At 40.6% G+C, this 27,863-nt stretch overlaps 1 protein-coding gene and 5 non-coding genes across 6 annotated transcripts; all 6 read left to right on the plus strand.

Annotated features, from left to right (window-relative positions):
• Positions 1-3,066: 3,066 nt before the first annotated feature.
• Positions 3,067-5,037, plus strand: LOC131949174 (uncharacterized). Its single transcript, XM_059310962.1, has one exon. It carries the CDS (start codon positions 3,067-3,069, stop codon positions 5,035-5,037), a length of 1,971 nt encoding a protein of 656 aa, XP_059166945.1.
• An 8,889-nt stretch (positions 5,038-13,926) lies between these two features.
• Trnas-gcu (transfer RNA serine (anticodon GCU)) lies at positions 13,927-14,008 on the plus strand. Its single transcript has one exon. It is a non-coding gene; the product is annotated as a tRNA-Ser (tRNA).
• A 150-nt stretch (positions 14,009-14,158) lies between these two features.
• Positions 14,159-14,240, plus strand: Trnas-gcu (transfer RNA serine (anticodon GCU)). Its single transcript has one exon. It is a non-coding gene; the product is annotated as a tRNA-Ser (tRNA).
• Positions 14,241-15,087: 847 nt separating this feature from the next.
• Trnas-gcu (transfer RNA serine (anticodon GCU)) lies at positions 15,088-15,169 on the plus strand. Its single transcript has one exon. It is a non-coding gene; the product is annotated as a tRNA-Ser (tRNA).
• Positions 15,170-24,705: 9,536 nt separating this feature from the next.
• On the plus strand, positions 24,706-24,787 carry Trnas-gcu (transfer RNA serine (anticodon GCU)). The gene has a single exon. It is a non-coding gene; the product is annotated as a tRNA-Ser (tRNA).
• Positions 24,788-27,646: 2,859 nt separating this feature from the next.
• Trnas-gcu (transfer RNA serine (anticodon GCU)) lies at positions 27,647-27,728 on the plus strand. The gene has a single exon. It is a non-coding gene; the product is annotated as a tRNA-Ser (tRNA).
• Positions 27,729-27,863: the final 135 nt, after the last annotated feature.

The following is a 27,863-nucleotide window of genomic DNA, read 5'->3' on the forward strand; positions in this document are numbered from 1 at the left end:
TATATATATATATATATATATATATATATATATATATATATATATATATATATATATATATATTATATATATATATATATATATATATATATATATATATATATATATATATATATATATATATATATATATATATATATATATATATATATATATATATATATATATATATATATATATATATATATATAACATTGACGTCATTGATAATAGAGACAGAAAAATTAAACACCAAATTTAATTGTCTAATTTGAGAAGTGAATTAAGGTGTACAAAAAATTTATATATATATATATATATATATATATATATATATATATATATATATATATATATATATATATATATATATATATATATATATATACATATATTAAAAGTTAGTATCGGGATTAAGATTAGGGTTATTATGTATTTTATTAACTTTTAAATTTCCGAATCCGGTAAAAATGTTGATAGAACAATCCGTTTTTCAGTGACATTTTACGTTTCAGGTTAAATTTGAGGTTGATTTTGGTTTCAGTTTAAAAGAAAAGGACAACACTATCAACCTACCGCCCATTTTTATTTATCCCTCAACGGGCCATTTATCTAGTAGAAAATATCGCGTAGAAAAAAGAATTGCGCACCAAATGAACAGCAAACAAAGTGTATATAAAGTGCAGAAAATGTGTAATTTATAAAGATAACCATAATTAATTTTAAAAATTTAATCATCTAATTCATCAACATTTTGTGTCACTGTACCTTGTCTTCGAGTCTTGACCTACGTGAACATTTTAAAATGAATCGATCTGGTAAAAATGTTCAAAATTTTGGTCGTAATTTCCGTCCACGACGGGCACTACATAATGTCATTATGGCTTTTTAAAAAAAAGTCGGAAATAGCCTAAAGTGGCTACTACTTTTGGTTACCGGAGATCACTCAAATTTGAACGAACCCATTGAATAAGATCATTTACTTTAATATGAAATTGTATCCCCAAACTGAAACAGTAATCATGTTTTAAGCTTTTGAACAACCGAAAGTAGAATAAATGCCACTTACGGTTATCAGAAGTCACTGAAAAGTTTATAGAATACTACACATTTGATATGATACATATATATGAAATTTCGTCAACCTTGCTGAAACGGTATTCAAGTTTTGTGTACACACAGACAGACAAACAGACGGATGGAAAAGAGTACGTAAGTAGTTTTTTTTTCGTACTCAGGGAGACGTAGATATTTAAGAAAATCTCGATTTTGATGTACTGTACGATTACACTACAGGGGTCGGCTCTTTTTTATCTCACGATGTGGCTCTCGAGTTCCATACACACATGTTATTTCATTTTCAAAACTCATAAAAAAATATTATACTGTAAAAAAAAACAACTTTAAACGACATAAAAACACTCATCAAAGAACAATGAGAGTAGGTGAGGTAGAAAGTATACGGACAGCCGCTTGAACACCAGGCCCAGCCCCACGGCCGTGCTGTAGCTAGCACCGTGGCGACTATTCCATGCTTGCCACTGCCGAAGTGCCGACTTTTTCAAATATCGTTAAATGGGGAATGTTTTTTTTATTCAGAATGCATTTCTCTGTCTGTCAGTATGCATTAATTAGACCTGAATGACTTAGTTTTATAGTTATTAGCCTACTACGTTTGGGCCGGGTACTGGACTGTGGGGTACGAGTTTACCCAGCGTTCAGTGGAGTGGAAGATAAGTCTGGTGAGAGCCAAAGTACAGAAGTGACCGATACGGTAATCAAACCAATATCCAAGCCAGTTAGTCGGAGGTTGCGGTGTTGAGGCCTGCCTGACATGATGTCCGTGAAGAAAGAGAAAAAAATGTATTAACTTCTAAAATGGATTGGGAAAGTCTTATAGTTATATTATTTGGTAACTAAATTTATCAAAACAGAGATAGCTAAAATACTTTTATATGTTTTGTGCGAAACATTTGTATGTTTTTATATGAATAAATATTATTTTATATATAAAGCTATTTATTTCAAATCAAAAATAACATTTATTCATCTAATCCTAATTAAATGCTTTAAGAAATAGCATGCTATAATAAGAAAAAAAGTGTTAGTGGCTCTTTAGAAATTGGAAAAAATTGTAAATTGTAACTTTTGGTTCTTCCGTCTGAAAAGTTTGCCGACCCCTGTCACAATATTATCTCTATACTTCGTATACGAGAAAGTAAACAAATAAATAAGATTTCAATGGTAGCAACATTTTGTTGTTATATCCAGTAAAATAATAACACAAATGTAAGTTTTCATCCTAATTTCTAAAAAGTATGTGTTTAGCTAAAGGTTGTATTTTCAAACTAGAGCTTTAAAACTGTTTTAAAATCTATTAAGTATTAATATATCAAATTAGAAGTCATACTTCTAAAATTTATATTAAATACTTTAATATATAAAATTTCACATTTATTTTTCTTACCAGCTATTTTTAAGGTATTTTATGACTTTTGGGAGGATCACTTTGGTTGTTTCTCTTGGTTAAATTTAATTTATAACAGGGGAAGCAACCTACACATTTGTATTCAATGTTGATTCAGAAAATGTATTAATAGTACCATATGCATATACATTGATACATTATTTAACATTTTGTGGAATAATATTATATATATATATATATATATATATATATATATATATATATATATATATATATATATATATATATATATATATATATATATATATATATATATATATATATAAAACTGATGACAACAATGCTCGCATACTTTTTTATACACGGCGTACTCACGCACACATGTTGAAAAAAACTGAAATAACAATCTTTCGGTATACAGCTATGGGCCTACTCGAGATAATATCGTAACACATCATAAACTGACTTTGCTTTGTTCTTTACATAGCTTTTACCTTTTATGGCGTTCGTAACGAGGTAAGTTAACACATGTGATCGGCAGCAACGTTTACAAGATCTGTTAGACAGACGCCCCTCAGCAAACAGTTGACAAGACAAACCACAAGGAGAAGATAGATCACTTATAAGACATGCATCCCACAAGACAGCCCATATAAGACATGAAGTCCCACAAGACAGCCAGTCCACAGAAGACAGCCAGTCAACACAATACAGCCAGCCCACACAACAGATCCAGCCCACACAAGACAGCCAGCCCACAAGACAGACAGCCCACAAGACAGACAGCCCACAAGACAGTCAGCTCACACAAGCCACCCCACACAAGACAGCCAGCCCACAAGACAGCCAGCCCACAAGACAGCCAGCCCACAAGACAGCCAGCCCACAAGACAGCCAGCCCACAAGACAGACAGCCCACAAGACAGACAGCCCACAAGACAGTCAGCTCACACAAGCCACCCCACACAAGACAGCCAGCCCACAAGACAGCCAGCTCACACAAGCCACCCCACAAAAGACAGCCAGCCCACAAGACAGCCAGCCCACAAGACAGCCAGCCCACAAGACAGCCAGCCCACAAGACAGCCAGCCCACAAGACAGCCAGCCCACAAGACAGCCAGCCCACAAGACAGCCAGCCCACAAGACAGCCAGCTCACACAAGCCACCCCACACAAGACAGCCAGCCCACAAGACAGCCAGCTCACACAAGCCACCCCACACAAGACAGCCAGCCCACACAAGCCACCCCACACAAGACAGCCAGCCCACAAGGCAGCCAGCCCAAAAGCCAGCCAGCCCACAAGACAGCCAGCCCACAAGACAACCAACCCACAGAAGACAACCAACCCACAGAAGACAGCCAGCGCACAAGACAGCCAGCCCACAAGACAGCCAACCCACAAGACAGCCAGTCCACAAGACAGCCAGCCCACAAAACACCCAGCTCACACAAGCCACCCCGCAGAAGACAGCCAGCCCACACAAGACAGCCAGCCCACAAGACAGCCAGCCCACAAGACAGCCAACCCACAAGACAGCCAGCCCACACAAGACAGCCAGCCCACAAGACAGCCAGCCCACAAGACAGCCAGCCCGCAAGACAGACCAGCCCACAAGACAGCCAGCCCACAAGACAGCCAGCCCACAAGGCAGCCAGCCCAAAAAACAGCCAGCCCACAAGACAGCCAGCCCACAAGACAACCAACCCACAGAAGACAGCCAGCGCACAAGACAGCCAGCCCACAAGACAGCCAGCCCACAAGACAGCCAGCTCACACAAGCCACCCCACACAAGACAGCCAGCCCACAAGACAGCCAGCGCACAAGACAGCCAGCCCACAAGACAGTCAGCCCACAAGACAGCCAGCGCACAAGACAGCCAGCCCACAAGACAGCCAGCCCACAAGACAGCCAGCTCACACAAGCCACCCCACACAAGACAGCCAGCCCACAAGACAGCCAGCCCACAAGGCAGCCAGCCCAAAAGACAGCCAGCCCACAAGACAGCCAGCCCACAAGACAGCCAGCCCACAAGACAGCCAGTCCACAGAAGACAACCAACCCACAGGTGACAACCAGCCCACAAGACAGCCAACCCACAGAAGACAACCAACCCACAGAAGACAGCCAGCGCACAAGACAGCCAGCCCACAAGACAACCAGCTCACACAAGCCACCCCACACAAGACAGCCAGCCCACAAGACAGCCAGCCCACAAGACAGACAGCCCACAAGACAGCCAGCCCACAAGACAGACAGCCCACAAGACAGCCAGCCCACAAGACAGCCAGCCCACAAGACAGCCAGCTCACACAAGCCACCCCACACAAGGCAGCCAGCCCAAAAGACAGTAAGCCCACAAGACAGCCAGCCCACAAGACAGCCAGCCCACAAGACAGTCAGCCCACAAGACAGCCAGCCCACAAGACAGCCAGCCCACAAGACAGCCAGCCCACCAGACAGCCAGCCCACAAGACAGCCAGCCCACAAGACAGACCAGCCCACCGAAGACAGCCAGCCCGCAAGACAGACCAGCCCACAAGACAGACAGCCCACAAGACAGCCAGCCCGCAAGACAGACGAGCCCACAAGACAGACAGCCCACAAGACAGCCAGCCCACAAGATAGACAGCCCACAAGACAGACAGCCCACAAGACAGCCAGCCCACAAAACAGACAGCCCACAAGACAGCCACCCCACAGAAGACAGCCAGCCCACAAGACAGCCAGTCCACACAAGACAGCCAGCCCACACAAGCCACCCCACACAAGACAGCCAGCCCACAAGACAATAGCAATTACAAGAAGTCTCCGCGATCGTCCTGGTTCTTCCAAGTCCCAGAAATGTCACCGCCCCAGGCAGCGTAGCCGAATCCTCGGTCGCACCCTGCGCCCACCCCGCCTCAATTTCGGTTTTTTTTTTCTTCTCTCTCATTCTGTGGGGTCTGGAGAAATTGATTGGCACCTCGCACACCCCTTCCACGGCAAGAATGGGATTCGGGCATTCCTCAGCAAAAGAAAAATGAAACAGTAAAATTTCGATTAAATTTTATATGCGAGTTCTAGCGGTCTTGATTTACTATCGTAATGAGAAGTTTCTCGAAGATAATTGAGTGGGGGTGGTTGGTGGGTGGGTGGGTGGGTGGGTGGGTGAAGGAATCAGTTTTAATGAATACTTAATAGTAATAAAGTGTAACAAACATAAATACTCTTGAATATTCATACAAAAACAGCTATTCATGTATTTCTAGAAAAGATAGTCGTTAAAATTACTTAATTTATTTGAGAAAAAGATTAAGCTTTTATATATATATATATATATATATATATATATATATATATATATATATATATACTAGCTGCATCCCGTGCTCCGCCACGGTAAATCTTTTTAAAATATACCAACTTTGGAACAGAACAAAACAAACAAAAACACAACACAAACACAAACAAAACACAACCACAACACAACCACAAAACAACCACAACACAACCACCACCACAACACAACCACAACACAACCACAACACAACCACAACCACAACCACAACCACAACACACGGTAAATCTTTTTTAAATGTACCAAGTTGGGAACAGAACAAAACTAAATACAACACAAACGAACGCAAAGAAAAAACAAAAACGAAAAAACAAACACAACACTCAACATAAACTCAATTTAAATGTAATCATAAAGGCATATTGCTCACAGTCTATCCCGTAGCGCCAAATCGCGCCCTTTCCGAGCGCCGGCGGAAAATTTCGATTTACACCCTCCCATCTCCCTCAAACTTTCGATTTCCACCCTCCCCCCCCCCCCTCTTGCTACGCCTCTGTTATAAAACCCCTAGCTTTTCCGCAAATAAATTAAAGGCAGTATTTAGAATATCCGTGTTTTACCGACCATATTGCACTTTATAAATTCATGCATTTTTTCAGTACTTTTAAAAATTTACAATAAAGTTTCATGACTAAAACTATTGCGCACCTAATGAACGTGATGACTTAATATAGTAATGGAGAATAGTTGATTAAAAATTATAATTAGTAAACAGTACATTCAGTGAATAAAATAAATAAAAGATAGCCTTTTATCAATCAATGCTAATAATAATATTCCAACAATAATGTACTCTTAAACTTCTGCATAATTTGCATTCACATTTTGCTAATTATATTATTCCAACAATTATTCCGTCTTGCAGATTTTGCATTCACATTTTTTGCGTAAGTTCAATTTATCTTTGAATTACCTCCATTGGCAAAATTACTAAGCAGTTTAATTAGATTTTTCTACCGTACTGTTATTATGTTATTAAAATGTATCCGCTTTTTCTAGGAATATAAACGAAAATGATATTGGACATTGATCCTTTAATATGTTTTAGCAATGTGCGTGTATTTAATATTTTCTTTACGTTATGCGAAAGAGTAAAAACCGTGGCGACTATAAAATATCCTTATGCCGTTATATAAACAAACCCTACTTTATTACTCATAATAAGACACTGCGGTGCACTGAAAAGCACAGCATGCTGCGTAGTTTACTTTTATAGTCTCAAAATCTATAGCGATGACGGACGGAAGGAAGGAAGGACACGCTCAGCCCGATTATATTATAGATATATATATATATATATATATATATATATTTATATATATATATATATATATATATATATATATATATATATATATATATATAATATAAGCGGGCTGGTAGTGTGTCAGTCCTTCCTTCCGTCATCGCTATAGATTTTGGAACCATAAAAGTAAACATCGCACCACGGAGTGCTTTGCAGTGCATCGCATTGTATTATTATAAGTATTAGAGTAGGGTTTGTTTATATAACGACATAGAGCTATTTTATAATTTCCACTGTTTGTATAATTTTGCATAACGTAAAGAGAATATTAAATACACGCACATTGCTAAAACATATTAAAAGGATCAATGTTAAGTATTGTTTTCGTTAATATTCCTAGAAAAAGTGGATACATTTTAATAACATAATAACTGTAGGTTAGAAAAATCTAATTAAACTGTTTAGTAATTTTGCCAAGGGAGGTATTTTAAAATAAATTGAACTCACGCTAAAAATGTGAATGCAAAATCTGCAAGACGGAATAATTGTTGGAATAATATAATTAGCAAAATGTGAATGCAAATTATGCAGACGTGTAAGAGTACATTATTGTTGGAATATTATTATTAGCATTGATTGATAAAAGGCTATCTTTTATTTATTTTATTCACTGAATGTACTGTTTACTAATTATAATTTTTAATCAACTATTCCCCATTACCCTATTAAGTCATCACGTTCATTAGGTGCGCAATGATTTTAGTCATGAAACTTTGTTGTAAATTTTAAAAAGTACTGAAAAAAATGCATGAATTTATAATGTGCAATATGGTCTGTAAAACACGGATATTCTAAATAATGCCTTTAATTTATTTTATACACTATTACGTATTATTTACTAACTATTATTCTATCTTTCGGTTTGCGGACAAGCTAGAGGTTTTATAGCAGAGGGTTGCAAGGAGGGGGGGGGGGCATATGTCCCCTGGCGCCGACCTTAGGGGGCGCCAAAATGGGTTGGAAAAACAAATTGAAAATTTGCGGGGGGGGGGGGGGGGGGTGCAAATCTAAAGTTTAAGGGAGTGGGGTGGAAATTGAAAGTTTGAGGGAAAGGGGTGCAAATCAAAATTTTGAGGGGGGGGGGGTAGCAAATCGAAAGTTTGTCCCCGGGCGCCCGGAAGGGTCGCTACGCCTCATTAACTGTGTCAGGCACTCGGAAAGGGCGCGATTTGGCGCTACGGGATAGACTGTGAGCAATATGCCTTTATGATTACATTTAAATTGAGTTTATGTTGAGTGTTGTGTTTGTTTTTTCGTTTTTGTTTTTTCTTTGCGTTCGTTTGTGTTGTATTTAGTTTTGTTCTGTTCCCAACTTGGTACATTTACCATTTGTTGTGGTTGTGTTGTGGTTGTGTTGTGGCTGTGTTGTGGTTGTTTTGTGGTTGTGTTGTGGTTGTGGTTGTGTTGTGGTTGTGTTTTGTTTGTGTTTGTGTTGTGTTTTTGTTGGTTATGTTCTGTTCCAAAGTTGGTATATTTTAAAAAGATTTACCGTGGCGGAGCACGGGATGCAGCTAGTATATATATATATATACGAGAAAAATGGCCCGTTGAGGAAGGGTACAACGGGCGCTAGGCTGATAGTGCTGTCTCTTTTCTCTAAACTAAAACCAACCCACCCCCCCACACACCACCCCCCACCCCCACACACCACCCCCCACCCCCACCCCCCACCACACACCACCCCCACCCCTCACCCCCACACACCACCCCCTCCACACACCGCCCCCACCCCCCACCCCCCCAAAAAAAACATGTCTACCGTCCCATTCAACGAAATATAATTATATACTTTTTCCAGTGTCCGCCCCCTCCCAGAAAATTCTACCCCCGCCCCCGAAAATTTCAAGTACCCCCACCCCTCTCCGGGGAGGAAAAAGTCTGAAAGAAACACTGAAACCAACCCACCCCCCACACACCACCCCCCACCCCCACACACCACCCCCCCCCCCCCCACACCCCCCCACACCCCTCCACACCCCCCCCCCCCCAAAAAACATGTCTACCGTCCCATTGCAAGAAAACCACTTTTTAGATTAGACACATTAATTAGGCGGTAATTTTATTATAGAGTATCGATGAGGAAATTTCTTTTGAGTTGGGGAGGGGGGGGGGGGGGGGCTCAGACGTTCTTACGCGGGGGGTGGGGCTTCGCCCCTACCCGAAGAATTGTATGCAAGAAACTCTTCACGCAAACCATTTAGATTAGACAACATTTCCTTTTTTTCAATGTTTACTTACGCGAGAATCAATGACGTCATTACATTACTGTGTGCACTCTCTGGTTTGAGATTATGTTCTACTCTACGCTAAATGTGTCGACGTCATATTTCGTTTTTCGAATTACTGTGCATGTTTTTAAATTGCTTGTGTTTTCTCTAGAGCGTTCTTGTCAGACAGAGCGTTCTTGTCAGACAGAGCGTTCTTGTCAGATAGACAGACAGCGAAACTATTATATAGAATATATATATATATATATATATATATATATATATAATTATTACTTTGTGCCTGACGATATGGAAGAGAAAGTTGTGGTACACATTATTTTGTGTTTCTCAAACATAGAAGAAGATAAAAGTAGACGCCTATTTCCTTTAGGTTGGTTGTCATTTATGGCGTCGGTTGGGTGTAACTTTTGTGATGAGATGCAGCTAAAGTAGAAATTACAGGAACAGATCTGGGAGAAATCATTGGTCAGGAGCTGTTGATGCGATTAACTATTTTGTTAATGGCGTCTTTTAAAAACCATGTTTTTATATGCTTATTTAAATCGTGAGCGTGTTGGTTTGTTAGGATAGTTGTGATAGTATAGTTATGAACAGAACTCCATTCAAAATATGTACAGAACTCTGTTTAAAATATGAAAAATTTGAAATAATAAAGTAAAATATGAACAAGATATGAACAAAATGATAACGACTGAACAAACGCGTACAGCTTGCTTACAACATTAAGGATTAACTTTAAAAAGTGATACCAAAAATGAATCAAATAAATTTCACGGACACTTTGCTATCCTAAAAAGGATGAACGGATAGACAAATACACTGGACACATGTGAAAAAACATACTTATACAGCTGCACTGCATGAATTTAAATTTCTCTGCTAGTACTGTTATTTATAGAAGCTTTAATGCATATTCATAAACCTGTATTTATTTATCAAATAAAACCCATTTGTCCATTCAAAGATCTTTTTTAATTAATTCAATCAACTTTATTATTTATGCAAGGAACCGCATTTATTTATTGAAATATTTGCATAATTATATTCCAAAAAAGGGTCCTAATAATTATTCTAGGAGTCACCTGCGACAATAGAGGTTGCTGGCTTATTGTACAGGACCTATAGTATTTCAAACATTCCGGAAATATATTGTGCAATATATATATATATATATATATATATATATATATATATATATATATATATATATATATATATATATATATATATATATTGCAATGTACATAAATAACCAACTAGTCCTAATCCTAACTGTTATTTTTTTTTAAAAACAAGATCTAACCCTAACGTTAGCCTGAGGTCCAAAGACCGATATATATTATCATTATTAGCACGAGCTGTCAATTAAGCCGTTACAGTGCGGTATAATATTTCATAACGTGTGCCTGTTAGGATGTAATTGCTTTCATTGTAGAACGCTGTCCAGGAACAAATTAAAATTTGTTTCCATTTTTTTTTTTTCAACTCGGGTTTTTTTAATGAACAGGGAAAAAAGTTTCAAATTTCAAAATAATGAAATTTAAATTATTTCTTTCCATCCACAAAACGGGAATGAGTAATTATAACGTTTTCAAGTTTAAATAAATCACAATATTTCCCCGTACATGTCGACCTGGGCTGATTCTCAACGATCAGCCTCGTTTTGAGTTTCGACTTCCAGAAAAAAAGATAATACCTTACGAGTGTGTCAAGGCTTGGCTCCCCAAGAATGGACCGCCGTTCACCGAGGGAGCGCCCCGCCCCCCGTGTCGTGCCCCCGGTTTTTGGCGTCACTCACCGCCGGGCTATTGTTTCACGGACCCACAACAGCCGGTGGCCGATTTGGCCGATAAAAGAATCTCGCATTGCCAGGTAATGGTCGGTGATTTAATCACTGAATGACGCAGGGCCGTGACGCAGGACGCGGTACAATGGTGGCTGACGCTCGGATATGAAGAAATACTAATTTTCTCTCGGTCTAACGATGCACGGACCCAGGGTAGCATTAATCTGTTAATTGGCGACTGAAATATTAAACAGAACCCTTAGCTCAGGTCGGGATGGAATAGTTTCTTAATGTTTCCAGCTTTTGAAAACTAAATATATTTAAATATTTTTTTAATGAAGTAAGTTGAACACTCACAGAGCTTGTAAAGAATATAATTGTATGTGGCTGTATGGTGTATGTATGTATGTATGCTCGTTTAAGTGTTGTTGTAATTTTACTTTGATTTTTTCATGTTTTGTATTAATTTATTTTAAAATAATATTCAGTTAAGAAAATAATTTTTCAACCTCGAATTATAAGTTTCAACTACTGATTTTAAAAGTAGTTCCACAAACTAATTAAAAAGCATTTGCTGCATATGCACATAGAGTAGAAGGAAATTAGAAGAATTATAATTTTATATAGAGTGTAATAACCTAAGGTTTATAGTGTGTCCATTTTAGACACTTTTTTTGTGTTTTGCAGCCAATCGTTTCTCGCCTTTATAGAGAAAACTTAATTCATTGGTAATGAAGAACATACAGTTAAAAAATATAATTCTATACACGACAGGGAAATAAACATTGTTATAAACACATGCAGATATCAACTGTTTATTAAGTGTGACTAAACGAATTTTTATTTAACACGATTCCCCCACATTTGGCTGTCATTTAAAGTCAGAAATGAGTCAAGGTACCTTGCATAGAACGTCTTTAGTTGCTGCCTTAGAATTGATTTCAGACTTTGATTTCGTGTGAGTTGGATAACATTTTTTCATGATAAACTAATCTAAACGGTTTGCAATGAGAAAAATGTGTCAACTTTTCTGGCAATACCAACCCGACACATGGCCAGATACTGGCACCCCCCCACCCCACCCCCCCTCCCCATCCCCTCACGACAGTAATGAAGCGATTCCCGCGTGACGACCAGACGAAAAGTATCATAATCAAGGTTCAGCCCCCTCATTAGACAGACCAGGGGCGGGGGTGGGTGGCAGGAGGGGGAGGGGGGGCGTCGAGCCCCTCGTTTGGGACGGCGCACGCCCCAGCATAGCTCCCAGCAGTTTTCCAGAAAAGGAAGCCGAGGACAGGCCTCGTCTTCTTCCTCTCAATGGCATTGACGTCGTTATCATTTCTCGCTCCTCTCCTGCAATCTCCCCGCCACCAGTCCCTGTGGCCAGGGGCGACCACGGCCGAGACGTGGTTCCAGCCTCTTATAATTTCTTTAATTACAAACCAAGCGATACCTTAATTAAAACGCCAGATCCTATGGAATGAACGGGACGGGGACAGTGTTTTTTTCTCCCCTCGCATTTCTTTTCGTTACTCCGCCAAGATAGGAACCGGATTACTGATATTTTTATTCAGAGCAGTTGCCGGTCTTGGCCGGGGTGAGCCGTGCCCAATTAGGCACCGGTGGACTGGTGGTGAGTCGGTGGGCGCCCGCCGCACTTACCCGCCCCGGGGGGCTCATGATATGTGTTACCGTCCGCGCCAAAGCCAGCGCTAGCTACTTTTAGGACCCAAGACGAGGGGGTCGGTCGTCTCATCCCAACCCAGCCAGGGGGTCAGAGCGGGACCCAGCGTTCCGGCTTATACACAAGTTTGGTTGTTGTTTTTTCCTTGACTAAAACCAACTAACAAGCTCTAGTTCACGTCACATACTTATTAGCTCTGGTTAACTTGCTGGGCTCCGAGTTGATTTTTTTGTTATTATTTAAAGTTTGTTTTTCCGATATTTATCTGTATCCCCTTGCTTTTGTATCACATTTAATGAGGGGTCCGCCCGCCCCCTCAATAGTTTGGGTAGGCTCATTGTTTGCAGGGTGGTAATTAGGATTAACGTCATTAAAACTATGATACACATCTACTCACCATGGTGTTACAGCAAATCAGGGGATGAGAACCACCTACTCACCTCCTTACATTGGTCAATGTCTCCTTACATTGGCCAGGTCTCCTTACATTGATCAAGGTCTCCTTACATTGGTCAAGCCCTCATTACATTGGCTAACGTCTCCTTACATTGTCCAGGCCTCCTTACAATGGTCAAGGCCTCCTTACATTGGTCTAAGCCTCCTTACATTGGCCAAGGTCTCCTTACATTGGCCTAGGTCTCTTTACATTGGTCAAAGACCTCCTACATCAGCATATATTAAAAACTCTTCGCGACTTTGTCATGTGTTTTCTCAAAACCCGAACGGTTTTGTCTGAAATGTACCAATGTCTTTAGCCAGATACCTTTAGACGTGCCATCCCTACCCTCCTGCTATATGAGGATGTGCGATGAAGTACGTTTACTCGCGCTAGTGTAGGCTTATTGTTGTGTAATGTAACAATACGAAGCAGTGTTTCTTCCAGACTTTTTTCTCCGGGGGGGGGGGGGGGGGGCACTTGAAATCTTCGGGGGGGGGAGCGGTAAACTTTCTTCGGGGGGGGGGGGGGGGCGGACACTGTTAAAAGTATATATTTTCTATATAAATTATATAAATTTCATTTCGTTCGGGGGGGGGGGCGGTAAAAAATTTCGGGGGGGGGGGGGGGGGGGGGGCGAAGAAACTCTGATACGAAGACATACCTGGCGTATTTAATCTACTTATTTAGCTATAACAAATAGTAGCTCTATTTGTAATATTTTTCCGTGGCTCGTAGACGAGGTGGCCGAGTGGTTAAGGCGATGGACTGCTAATCCATTGGGCTCTGCCCGCGTGGGTTCGAATCCCATCCTCGTCGATAATTATTTTTTAATTAATACTGACATAATTAATTGCAAATTAGAGGGTATCGGGGGTGTTTGGTGGTGTGAAGACATTGCAAGTTTTTTGCTGACCGTTGTTCAAACATTGATTGTGAGAAATTTAAAATGTCATTGCAAAAACAACAGACGAGGTGGCCGAGTGGTTAAGGCGATGGACTGCTAATCCATTGGGCTCTGCCCGCGTGGGTTCGAATCCCATCCTTGTCGACTGTTTTTTTTTCTATTACTTATATAATTTGTATGCTATCTAACTTTTCAATTTGCCAAATATCTAAGCATAGGTTGGGTTAGGTTTGCCTGTCGTCCCTACTGGGACATAGGCCGCTGACAAGAGCTTTCCAGACGTCTCTGTCCAGGACTAGTCTCTCCAACTGTCCCCAGGTGTATCCAATCTTCTTGGTGTCTTCTTCCAGGTCACGTCTCCAGGTATTTCTTGGTCTGCCTCTCTTCCTCCTGCCTTGTGGATTCCAGGTGAGGGCCTGTCTTGTTATGCTGGATACAGGCTTCCTGAGTGTGTGGCCAATCCATTTCCATTTTCTCAGGAAGATCTCCACTTCAACTGGCAGTTGATTAGTCCGTTGTCATTTCTGATGGTTTTAGGCCAGCAAATTCGCAGGATCGTTCTGAGCCATGCGTTTATAAATTATTGTATTTTCTTCTTATTTATAGCAGTTATTCTCCAGGTCTCGGCTCCATAGAGTAAAACAGGTTTTACTCGTGTGTTGAAGATCCGGATTTTTATTCCAAGGGTTAAATCTCCAGAACCCCAAACATTTTTTAGTTGGTCGAAGACTGCTCTTGCCTTACCCGTCCTTATTTTTATGTCTGCTTCTGTCCCACCCTGCTTATCAACAATACTTCCAAGGTAGGTGAATCTATCAACTTCTTCTAGGGCTTCTTCTGCCAATATTATAGGGTTGCTGTTTGATGTATTGATGAATATAAGAGGGTATCGAAAGTGTTGGGTGGTGTGTAGACATTGCAAGTTTTTTTTGCTGACCGTTGTTCAAACATTGATTGTAAGAAATTAAAATGTCAATTCACATAAACAACAGACGAGGTGGCCGAGTGGTTAAGGCGATGGACTGCTAATCCATTGGGCTCTGCCCGCGTGGGTTCGAATCCCATCCTCGTCGACTTTTTTTTCTATTACTTATATAATTTGTATGCTATCTTACTTTTCAATTTGCCAAATATGTAGGCAAAACATTAATCTATTTCCCGTTTGAAATTTTATTAATTTCAAAAGATAAAAGGTGAGGCAAATAATTGTATCACTTACGTTTCGTTCAAAATATTTTTGATACATTTTTTCTCGTACTGACTCAAGGCCTCATTACATTGTCAAATTCACTTTACATTGGCCAAGTCCTCCTTACATTGGCAAGGTTTCTTTACATTGCAAAGTCCTTCTTACATTGGCAAGGTCTCTTTACACTGGCTAAGTCCTTACATTGGCCAAGTCCTCCTTACATTGTCAAGGTCTCCTTACTTAGATCAAGGTCTCCTTACATTGTCAAGGTCTCTTTACATTAGCTAAGTCCTCCTTACATTGTCAAGGTCTCCTTACTTAGATCAAGGTCTCCTTACATTGGTCAATGTCTCTTTCCTTTAGCCAAGATCTGATGCCCCATACCCCTTTCCCGGTAGTGTGTACAAAAGCCAAGTGTAATGAAATTCCTTGAGCCAACGGCTTGTCCACAGAATCAGTTCGTTATTTGACATTTTAGCTCCATCCGCCAACAATTATTTAACAGCGTCATCTCGAATGACTATATCACAATTGAGAACAATATGATCTGGGGGCTTGTAGCTTTAGTCCAACCAGCACACCCCCCCCCCCCCTCTGCACACACATACATACACTCACACACACACACACACATATATATAAATATATATATATATATATATATATATATATATATATATATATATATATATATATATATATATATATGTAACTAGGGTAGGCCTAACTACTAGTTACAATCTGATGCAACTGATAACGAACGATAAGCCGCGACGCAGTATTACAGTCTGATGCAACTGATAGCAGGTGGCTTATTAAATCGGACTGATAACAATCTCAAAGCCAACGCGTGCTATTTTGGGAAACGGTACGAGGGGATTCAGACGGCCTGTCAACTTTGAGTGATAGGATGCAGATGTTTTATTAATCGGGCTGTACGTTAGAACTGCGCAACTAGTAGTCGGAGACATCGATTACAAATATCGATTACGGATGAATACAAGTACGAATACGAGTACAAATACAAGGGATAAATAGGAGGGGACGGCGGAGCTCGCTCTCTTTCGATCGCTCGCTTTAGATCAGTCAGTCTGTGTGACAGTTGGTTATAGAACGGGTTAGCCGTCTTGGGTTAAGAAGGACGATAGACATGTGGATTCAGTTATATGAAGCCTAGTGAGGACTGTTAGGGGTCAGTTGATTCAGACTATTATTGTGAAGCATTCCTGTTGATTCATTGTGTTATTTTGAAGCATTTCTTGATTCATGTAATAAAAGGATCAATAGCGAACCTGCATCTTCGAGTATTTCTACTGTGGTCGATGTTGTGTAGAATGAGTGGTTAAACTCGTTACATTTGGCACTACAGGCAAATAATCTCGTAACATGTGGCGTTGCGAGCAGGGTAACTGTTCGCTCGTTACAATTGGCGTCGTCGGACAGGATGAATTCAACTAGACTTGCCGTTTGAGGCACCCATAGTCAACCTTGTGCATAACTGTGTTTTGTGTGTGTGTGAATTCGGACATTCAGGAACTGTGAAAATTGAGGAACGAGAAAAATTTTTCATACACACACGGTAAGAAAGAACTCTTTTTTTGTTACTTACGGAATAAAATGTCTACTCTGGACGAGAAGCAGACCCATATAGTGGTCCTACCCAGAGAGTCCCACATTAACAAATTTTACGGGGACGGTGATCCAACTTTAACCAACAGGTTCAGTGAGGAGGTCAAAGCGGCCTGGGCCTCGAGAGGCATGTCACCAGAGGAAAGATTAAGACTGCTGATGGGCAGTATAGGAGAGACGGTTAGGGCAGAGGTCAAATGCCACGATAAAACCATCCAATCAGATCCAGATAAGGTGCTGGATCTGATTATGGAGACCTTTGGGGAGAGACGGTCGGGATCGCAACTGCTGTCAGGGTTCGTAGGCTTAATGCAGAGAATGGCGGAGAGTGTGATGGAGTACTCACACCGGATGAACAGGGCCTTTGATTCGGTAAAGGGCAAAACACCTGACATTGATGTGCGCCTACTGAGGGACCATTTCATCGAGGGGCTAGCAACCCCGATCTTAAGGAGAGAGTTGAAAGAGGAGGTCCACAAAGACCCGCAGTTGACCTTCCTTCAGGTCAGGAACTCAGCGATCCGCAGGTCCGAGGATGAGGACCAATCGAACTGTTCGGTGGACAAAGTCTCTGTGCCGGAACAGAAACAATCCCCACCCACAGGGGCCGACACGATGGAGACCATGATGGCTCAACTGTTGGCCCACCTAGATAAGGTTGACCAAAGATTGGAGAGGTTGGAAAGCAGGTCAACAGCTGAGAATCAGGAAAAGAACGGGACAAAACAGAGACAGGTTGGACGGCCGCGACCCGCCGGTCCATCACTCCGGTGGACGGCTGACGGTCGACCAATTTGCTTGTCCTGTTCACAACCCGGACATATGTCACGGTACTGCCAGGGAAACGGTCGTCCTCTGTAAGGCAGGGTCAGGCTACAGAGGGGCGAGGTTATGGCCCAGGAAACAAAATGATGGGAGTCTGTCCAGAAATGGTGATTACGATTGGGGACATCGCGGTGAAGGCAATTGTGGATACAGGCTCCCAGGTGACGACAATCACGGAAAATTTTTACACCAAATGGATGAAAGGAAAAGACCATAGGTTGAGGTCTGACACATGCATGCGCCTAACGGCAGCTAATGGACTAACCATTCCATACTGTGGTTATTTTCTGGCAGATGTCGTGGTGTCGGGACATAGGTTGAAGCAGGTTGGGGTGTTCGTTACGAAACACAACCTAGAGACAAATGTGTCAAATATACCTTGCCTATTGGGCATGAATATTCTTGGCCAGTTGCCAGAATTTCTTACAAATATTGTCGGACCGACCACACCAGGTCGGGGATCCAAGTTGGCCAGGTTTGCCAAGACCAGAGGAAGGACAGCAGTCCCGGCAAACACGGTCAAGGCAATCACATTACAAATTGGTGATAGAAGCGTGAATGGTGATGTGATGATAGAACCATGTGGCGCCGCACTGAGGGCAGGCGTCGTGTTACTGCGGACATACACATCAGCGGAAAACGGACTAGTTCAAGGGTTGGTAGCAAATGTTTTGGATGAGGAAATTTTTATACCGCCTAACACTCTGGTAGGAGTACCACAGAACGTCGAGGTACAAAGGTCGGCACAGTACATCGAACTGATCAATACCAGCAGTAATGAAGTAACAATTAGGCCGGTCAATGTGACGGCCGAGGTGAAGAAAGAGGATGGCCGATCATATACATTCCCGGAAACTGAGGACCCAAAACTAAATGAATTGCTGAATAAATACAGTGATATATTTGCCTCGTACGAGGGTGATTTGGGTTACACGGAAGTAATAAAACACCAGATACCCTTACTACAAGACAAGCCGGTGGCGCAACCTTATCGAAGATTACCACCGAGTCACTACTCTGCGGTGAAGGCACACCTGAACGATCTACTAAAAAAGGGAATTATTACAACCAGTACAAGCCCGTATGCGGCACCGATAGTAGTGGTAAAAAAGAAGTCAGGGGAGATAAGACTGTGTTGTGATTACCGGAAATTGAACAATATCACAAGAAGGGATGCATTCCCCTTGCCTCGTATTGATGAATGTCTTGATGCGTTGGGGGGAGCAAGATTTTTTTCTACCTTGGATTTGGCTAGCGGCTACTACCAAGTGGCCATGCACCCCAACGATCAACATAAAACTGCATTTATTTCTCCACTGGGACTGTACGAGTGGACCCGTATGCCGTTTGGTCTAACTAATGCACCTGCTACATTCCAGCGAGTAATGCAGAGGGCTATGAGTGACTTTCTATTTCAAATAATGTTGGTGTACTTGGATGATATTCTAGTTTACTCAAAAACTTGGGAGGACCATCTAAAAAGATTAGAACAAGTGTTTCTCCGTCTTAGGGAGATAGGAGTAGGGCTGAACCCAGACAAATGCTGCTTTGGTTTGAAATCGGTACATTTTTTGGGTTATGTGATTTCGTCGGATGGCATCGCCACTGACCCAGATAAAATTGCAGCTGTTAAAGAATGGAAACAACCAACAACTACGGTAGAGGTCAGGTCATTCTTGGGCTTTGCTTCCTATTATAGAAAATTTGTGCCTGGTTTTGCAAAAATTGCCGCACCATTGCATGACTTGGTAAACAAAATGACAAAGAAACACAGTAAGGAGAAAAAGAAAGGTAAAACACAACTGATAGGTGAATTATGGACTGATGAATGCCTGAACTCGTTTAAGCTATTGAAAAAGGCTTTGACAGAGGCGCCGATATTGAAATACGCAGACTTTGACAAACCATTTCGGCTAGAAATTGACGCCAGCTCTAAAGGTCTGGGAGCTGTGCTATCACAACAACAAAAGCAAGGCTTCAGGGTTATTGCTTATGCCAGTCGAGCTCTGAAGGAATCAGAGAAGAACATGACAAATTACAGCGCCATGAAACTAGAACTTTTGACATTAAAATGGGCTGTGACGGAAAAATTCAGGGACTATCTATTAGGTGCTAAATGTGTGGTATACACTGACAATAACCCCTTGAGTCACCTAAAGACAGCAAAGTTGGGATCCATCGAACAGCGATGGGCAGCAGAATTGGCACTCTTTGACCTGGAGATAAAATATCGCCCGGGGCGGTCCAATGGCAATGCGGACGCTTTATCAAGGAATCCTTACGAGAGACCGGGCGATGAGGAAGAAACACTGACAGGAATATGTGAGGTCAGAGCGTCAACAGATATCCCTCATGGGGTACAACTGAGGCAAAACGGGCAGACCGGGGTGGAGCACATATCCACAGAGCCCGGACATATGGACATTAGTGATTTTAACGGCCTTAATCACCAAAAGATAAGAGATACTCAGAGAACGGATAGTGGCTTACAACCGCTATTGAAATACGTCCAGGAACAAAAATTCCCAGGAAGAAGGGAAAGAGAACAATTTGGTCGAGAAACAAAGAAAATACTGAGTCAGTGGGACCGTCTCAGTATAGAGGATGGTGTTCTCATGCGGAGAATTCATGACCAAATTGATGGGACAATACACCAGGTGGTGGTGCCTGGACAGTTACGAGAAGAAGTGCTAAGGTTGGCACATGACAGGGCAGGACACCAGGGTCAGGACAGGACGCACAAAATATTACGACGGAGGTGTTACTGGCCCAATATGGAAATGGAGGTCAAACGCCATTGTGAGGCTTGTGTGAGGTGTCAGCATGCGAAAATGCCAGTTGTCAAAATGAGACAGCCATCAGGACACCTACTAGCGACAAAACCACTAGAGATTGTGGCTATGGACTTTACGTCGTTGGAGCAATCATCGGATGGGACGGAACATGTGTTGGTAATGACTGATGTATTCACCAAATGGACGGTGGCGGTGCCCACACGAGATCAGACTGCCAAAACAGTGGCAAAGGTATTAATAGAACATTGGTTCATCAAATATGGCATACCAAGACAATTACACTCTGACCAAGGAAGGGCCTTCGAGTCAGAAGTAATCAACCAACTGTGCAGCCACTACGGGATCAACAAATCTAGAACAACCACATTTAATCCGAAAGGAAACGGACAGTGTGAGCGGTTCAACCGCAGCATGCATGATTTGCTGCGTACCCTAGAACCTGAACAGAAAAAACGATGGCCTGATTTTCTCCCAGAGTTGGTATATCTATACAACTGCACACCCCATGCCACAACGGGCTTTGCGCCACACATGTTGCTGTTCGGACGGGAGGCTCGACTCCCTCTTGATTTGTTCCTAGGAAAAAGGGAGAGTATGACTGGCTCATACACCGCACTGGAATATGTGAATGAACATATGAGAAGAATTAGAGAAATGTACAGGGTAGTACAGGAAAGACTAGAACATGAATCTCGGCGAAGGGAACCGCCGGTACAGACAAAGGACCCGCCACTCAAACTGAACGACAGGGTATTACTGCGTAGCCACCCGTTAGGCAGAAATAAGATCCACGACCTCTGGGGACAGGAGATATGGCAAGTCGTGGAGATGCCTAAAGTAGCAGGTGGCCCCTTTAAGATAAGACCCATCGATCACGCCAAACCGGATCGGTGGGCGAACATTGCTCAATTAAAGAAATATTGGAATAGGCAAGAAGAGCAGTTACACACAGAGAAACCTAAGACAATTAGGGAACCGGAAGTTACAACGGAAATTCACATACCCATCCCGGAACCATATCACCATCAACAGAACAACAGCGATACACAAGTGGAGGATAACGGCAACAAAGAGGATCCCGTTCCTCCCAGAAGCAGAGAGACAGTAGACCATCAGATAAGTGGTCCGCGGAGAAGTTTGAGGAACAGAAGGAAGACGAAATTTTTTGTCAGCAACCATCAATTCTTTCATGGTCGCGCTGGTATGAGAACAGACTGTTCAAAAAGCTATAAAAGTGAACTGGTGAAGGCACCAAATGGAAAGGGTGGATGTGAATTCTAGAACTGTTTTGTGTCTCAGGAAGATGATGTAGACACAGTTGAGATGTGAAATAGGTATAACTGTCAATCGTATACGAATGGGACGACGTGGACAGTGAGTGGAACAATAAAATTTTTTTACGATGGTGCGATTGACTTTGGAGGAATGCACCTGCCAAGCGTTGTTTGTGGTTGAAAACACACAAAAAAAGGCAGGGGTGGATGTAACTAGGGTAGGCCTAACTACTAGTTACAATCTGATGCAACTGATAACGAACGATAAGCCGCGACGCAGTATTACAGTCTGATGCAACTGATAGCAGGTGGCTTATTAAATCGGACTGATAACAATCTCAAAGCCAACGCGTGCTATTTTGGGAAACGGTACGAGGGGATTCAGACGGCCTGTCAACTTTGAGTGATAGGATGCAGATGTTTTATTAATCGGGCTGTACGTTAGAACTGCGCAACTAGTAGTCGGAGACATCGATTACAAATATCGATTACGGATGAATACAAGTACGAATACGAGTACGAATACAAGGGATAAATAGGAGGGGACGGCGGAGCTCGCTCTCTTTCGATCGCTCGCTTTAGATCAGTCAGTCTGTGTGACAGTTGGTTATAGAACGGGTTAGCCGTCTTGGGTTAAGAAGGACGATAGACATGTGGATTCAGTTATATGAAGCCTAGTGAGGACTGTTAGGGGTCAGTTGATTCAGACTATTATTGTGAAGCATTCCTGTTGATTCATTGTGTTATTTTGAAGCATTTCTTGATTCATGTAATAAAAGGATCAATAGCGAACCTGCATCTTCGAGTATTTCTACTGTGGTCGATGTTGTGTAGAATGAGTGGTTAAACTCGTTACATTTGGCACTACAGGCAAATAATCTCGTAACATGTGGCGTTGCGAGCAGGGTAACTGTTCGCTCGTTACATATATATATATATATATATATATATATATATATATATATATATATATATATATATATATATATATATATATATATATATATATATATATATATATATATATATATATATATATATCTACCGGCCTGAACCACCTATTCAAACAGCGAATAATATTCAAGACAAATTACTTAACATTCAGAAGGTTTCAACTTTTCAACAAGTATTGATAGAGTGGAAGACGATTTGACTTCCACTTAAAATAGTTTGGTGACAGCGAATTTATGGTGATAGCCGGGGGGCCAAATTAGGACAACATTTTACCGTATTTACCGTAAATAACAAGATTATGTATGATTGATTGCAAGCAACTTTTTCTTTCGGTGCCTGGGGCATGTTTATGTGGGGAAAAAATTTCATTTGAAAAAAAAATTGTAAACTCTTACGCAGAAACTGAATCGAAGTTTCTATACGGCAGAAATCTGTTAAAAATTTGTGATTGTTTACATTTGTATGTTTATAATTTTCCTTTCTGATTGTATGATTGAAGCTAGTGTTATTTTAAACAGAAGTTTTGTTATGAATAATGTAAAATCAGTTTGTAAAACGCGTCTAGACAAGTGTAGCGTACACTGCGGAACTTTGAGGCTCTTCTCATTAGCGATAAGGACTCATCTTCGTGAAAAGCCGTAGTACACATACACAAGGTAGACTCAGCGTATTGGAGAAAATTTAGCTTTTGTTTCAATGACACGAATTCATCCAGTTTAAATGGGTACTCGGCATGAGTTCGGCAATGTACTTGCCTCCGAAAAACAACTCGATGAACTCCACTTCACCTGTACTAGCTGACAAGATAGGTATCGTCGTTTATTGAAGTTTAAACGATTAAAGACAGTGGGAAATTTTGCAGACAGAAGGAGAAGGTAGTATTGATTTAATCAAATATCACTGGAGATCTAAATTATGAATTGTTGATTTGCAGCAGAGTATGATAAATGTCTGATTATATTTCTATCTCGGTTTAGTTAGATTGCTGTTTTGTGGTACTGTTTTGGTTCTTGTTGTAAAGTACTTATTTTAATCGGTATTAGTGTGTGTGTGTGTGTGTGTGCGTGCGTGCGTGTGTGTGTGTCTGTATGTCTGTGTGTCTGAGTGTGTACCTCTGTTTGAGAACGTCTTGTAACAACTTTTTTGTTGTACCTGTACTGTGCTGTGTTTTATACTTACTATAATAATTTGTGATTTTTAGGGATGGTACTTGTTTCTGATATTTTCTTGATTGTGCTGTTATCTGATATCTAATGCGGGAATTCCCACCGAGTGTTGCCGTGTTTCCATAGTGACTGACATGGCGGCTCGCCCGAGATTTCAACTCTCGGCAGTCCTCTCGTTATCGGGCGGACATCTCGCCCCCGTGTCATCCAACCAATGGACCAATCGAACGCCAGGGTCGCAGGTTGACACATCTGAAAGCTGGTGCTACAGATATGCTAATGTATGCAGATATCGATCTGGGTGACCTTTGGTACACCGGGATTTGACTTGACTACTGAGTAGATGGATGAGATTTTTTTTTTGGTAAATAAGAATGGCCCTTGCAAAACATAAACAAGTTAATTTGCTTTGTTGGGTTTTAAACGACCCACACGGGACCCGTGAAAGTTAAATAACGGACAGAAATATGAGCCATATAAAGGGCACATATGGGGCATATAATACATGATGGACACATTAGGGCATGTAACGCTCACATAAAGGGCACATTAGAGGTCATTTAAATCCGGGCATATAATACATAAAGGACACAATCGGGCAGATAAGGACCACATTAAAGGTCCATAAATCAACAAAAAAGGGCATCATTAGGGGCAGTAACTAAGAGGCTCAGGAGGTGTGTAATGTGGGCGTAGCTGACAAAAAATTCCCAATGAATACATTAACGGCTGTTCATAAGCATTTTACATAATTTTAGTATTAAAGCACAAATATAAGACGAGGTGGCCGAGAGGTTAAGGCGATGGACTGCTAATCCATTGGGCTCTGCCCTCGTGGGTTCGAATCCCATCCTCGTCGATTAATTGCTTTTAAATATTACAGTCTACCTTTTTGTTAAATTTTACATTTCTGACATACGAACAATAGAAAGAAGTATTGAAATCGTGCACAATAAACCGGGAGTGATCTCCCCTAAACTTTCTCGAATATTCTTATATAACTCGGAATATAGACATGATTTTTAATTACTTAAACTTTTAAAAATAGAATAGAATCTCGTAGAAAAAAAGAATTGCGCACCAAGCGAACGCCAAAACAAAAAGTACCACTTCCGGTTATCGGAAATCGCTCAAAAGTTGATACGGATCTACGATTTTGATAAAATACTTATATATGAAATTTCATCAGCCTAGCTGTAACGGTACTCAAGTTATCGTGTTTACACACAGACAGACACACACACAGGCACACAGACATACGGACAAGATTGCAAAATTATGTTTTTCCGTATCATTGAGGTGTAAAACGTCGAGATTTGTGAAAATCTCGATTTTTATTTTTTTTTTAAATTTTTGCACGATTACAAGACTTTCTCTATACGTCGCATATACGAGATAGTAAAAAAAAAAAGGAATCGAGATTTTTACAAATATGCGTGCAATACACTTCAGAACTCAAATTTAAAAAAAACAATTTTACTCTATTTCTGCCTGTTTGTAAAAACAAAGTGACTCGAATACCGTTTCAGTTAGGTGGACACAGTTTCACATATTATATGCGTATTTGACCTTACACGTACGATTTTATTAGCTTTCTTCATACCGGAAGTGGTACTTAACTTATTTCTGTTTTATAAAAATCTCTTTAAATTTGATAAGTGTATATCCTGTTCTAAGAACATCCCTACTCTACTGTTATAAAAGAGTATGCGACAAATTTCAGGTATACTGACTCCCGCTCAATGTCGGCTGATTATCGTGAATTACAACAACGAGCCGGCCCGCGGCATAACATACGCCGCTATTTAGTTGTTGTTTTTTCTACTTTTCAATGATTCATAATTTGTGAATTCGACAGTACCAACGCTGACACTGAAAATATTTCTTTAACCCTTTATCTACTGACGGTACTTATAAGTACCACTTTAATTAAGTGCCTGTATTATATTAAATTAAATACGAATTTTAAAAATTATTGATGTATTTTATAGTATTATCTCCCCCGAGTCGCCGGTAGTCGGAGGTATCAATGTTTTTTAAAAAATTAATGGTGTGGCGCTTTTTCGATGTCTTGCTATATCGGTAGTTCACAATTTTTCTGTACATTTCTCACACCCGTTCCTGATTTCCTTTTGTTTTACCTTATTTTTCAAGTTTTCAACCCCAAATATTTTTTATTGGCACCTTCAATAGTCAGGCAAACGCGTTTAACTTCTAGTTATACAATTTTAATCAAATTGTCTTTGTATTAGATCGATGTTTACAAGTGGACTTATAAGTACCGTCAGGGCACACGGTCATTTTTTTAGGATTTTTAGAAAATTGCAGATTTGTTAGGTGGAGTTACATAAATATTGTCTTGATAATTACTTATCGAAATGTACTCAAAAAATGATATTTACACATTTATAAGAAGGTTTGCAAATGGTTTACCTAAGAAATATTGTAATAACATGTTCATTTCTAGTAGTAAAAAAATAACAAGAATAAAAGTATCAGTTGCAGGCTCGTTTATAAGGTTTAGTATACTTCATTTGTATACCAAAGCCTAGTTCAGGTTGTAAGATTTAATTTGTTAGTTATATTTACTGCAATGAACTGTCTTGCCTACAACAACTAGCATTTACATAATGTAAACCTGTAGACTAGTAATAGTCCATACTTCTGCATATAGTATAGATCTATAAGGTAAATTTTAATCAGTAAACAGAAAAGAGTAATCCACTTCTTCTTCCAAAACACATTGAGCTCACTTCTATTTATGAACTTTGCCCTGTAGTGTAGACTTGTCATAACATTATAGTAGGCTACAATTATATTAGTATTTCTAGTAGTTGTGTGCTGAATGACTAGGCTTTTGTTTGTTTATGCGGCTCATTGTACTAGTTATTGGAAGCTTCCAGCAAAAGCATATTCATTCCGGCAACCGTTGCAACACTAGAAAGACCACAGACAAGATGAGGGAGCATGACATGTCGACTACTTTTGCTGTGTTTGAGTTCTAAGATGTGTTCCGATAGAAAATCCAGTAAAAATCGTACTTAAAATATACTTTTGTGCTGTATTTTGTGTGAAATTTACAAAAAGTGATTGTTATAATGATTGCCATGTTATTAGCTAATAAATTGTATCGTTTGTTCCTGTTTTGTAAAAAAAAAGTTTTTGAAAATAAAATGTCCTAGTTTACTGACGGTACTTATAAGTACCAATATCTGTTTGGGCCATTAAAAATTTATGAAACGGAATTTTCTTCGATATATGCTTTGAATGTGCCAAAAGCAATATAGTAACACATTGTTTAAGTAAAAATCTCATTCAGAACATAATTCCGTAAATAAAGGGTTAAAACACTAAACCCCCCTCCCCCCCCCCCCCCCCCCCCACGTGAAAGTAGCCTCCTCTTAGTTACCTCCTCTAAATTTAAAATCCTTTTAAACTAAATTATCTGCCCCTAATAGCCGTCACCAAACCCGTCTCTATGATTGTAAAATGTAAACAGCGTGAACCACAGCTCACCAAACCATGTGAGGGGGTGGGGGGTGGTAGCGATAGAGAGGAAGAGAGGGGACTGTAAGGCGAGGTTGCAGCTTGTTTTCTAACGGCTCCCAGAAGAGAATTATATATGTAGATACTAAGACATACCTGACACGATGATCTACTTATCTAGCTAAAATATTCGTTTTTTATAGTATTTTTCTGTGGCTTATAAATTATATAAGACGAGGTGGCCGAGAGGTTAAGGCGATGGACTGCTAATCCGTTGGGCTCTGCCCGCGTGGGTTCGAATCCCATCCTCGTCGACGGTTATTTTCTATCAAATTGGTTTTTTACTTTTTATACAACCTTTTTAACAGCCAATGATAATATTTCCTTTTTTTTCCAAAAAGATTGTCTTCCTGGTGTTTTAAATTATGTTACTTTTAATTTATTAAAAA

This window comes from Physella acuta, unplaced genomic scaffold, assembly GCF_028476545.2.
Source record: "Physella acuta isolate Inbredline_101_S28 unplaced genomic scaffold, ASM2847654v3 ptg000677l, whole genome shotgun sequence".
NCBI lineage: Eukaryota > Metazoa > Mollusca > Gastropoda > Physidae > Physella > Physella acuta.

Excerpts from the sequence above, each read along its gene's own strand:
- LOC131949174 (XM_059310962.1), top strand. The coding sequence starts at position 3,067 with ATGAAGTCCCACAAGACAGCCAGTCCACAGAAGACAGCCAGTCAACAC.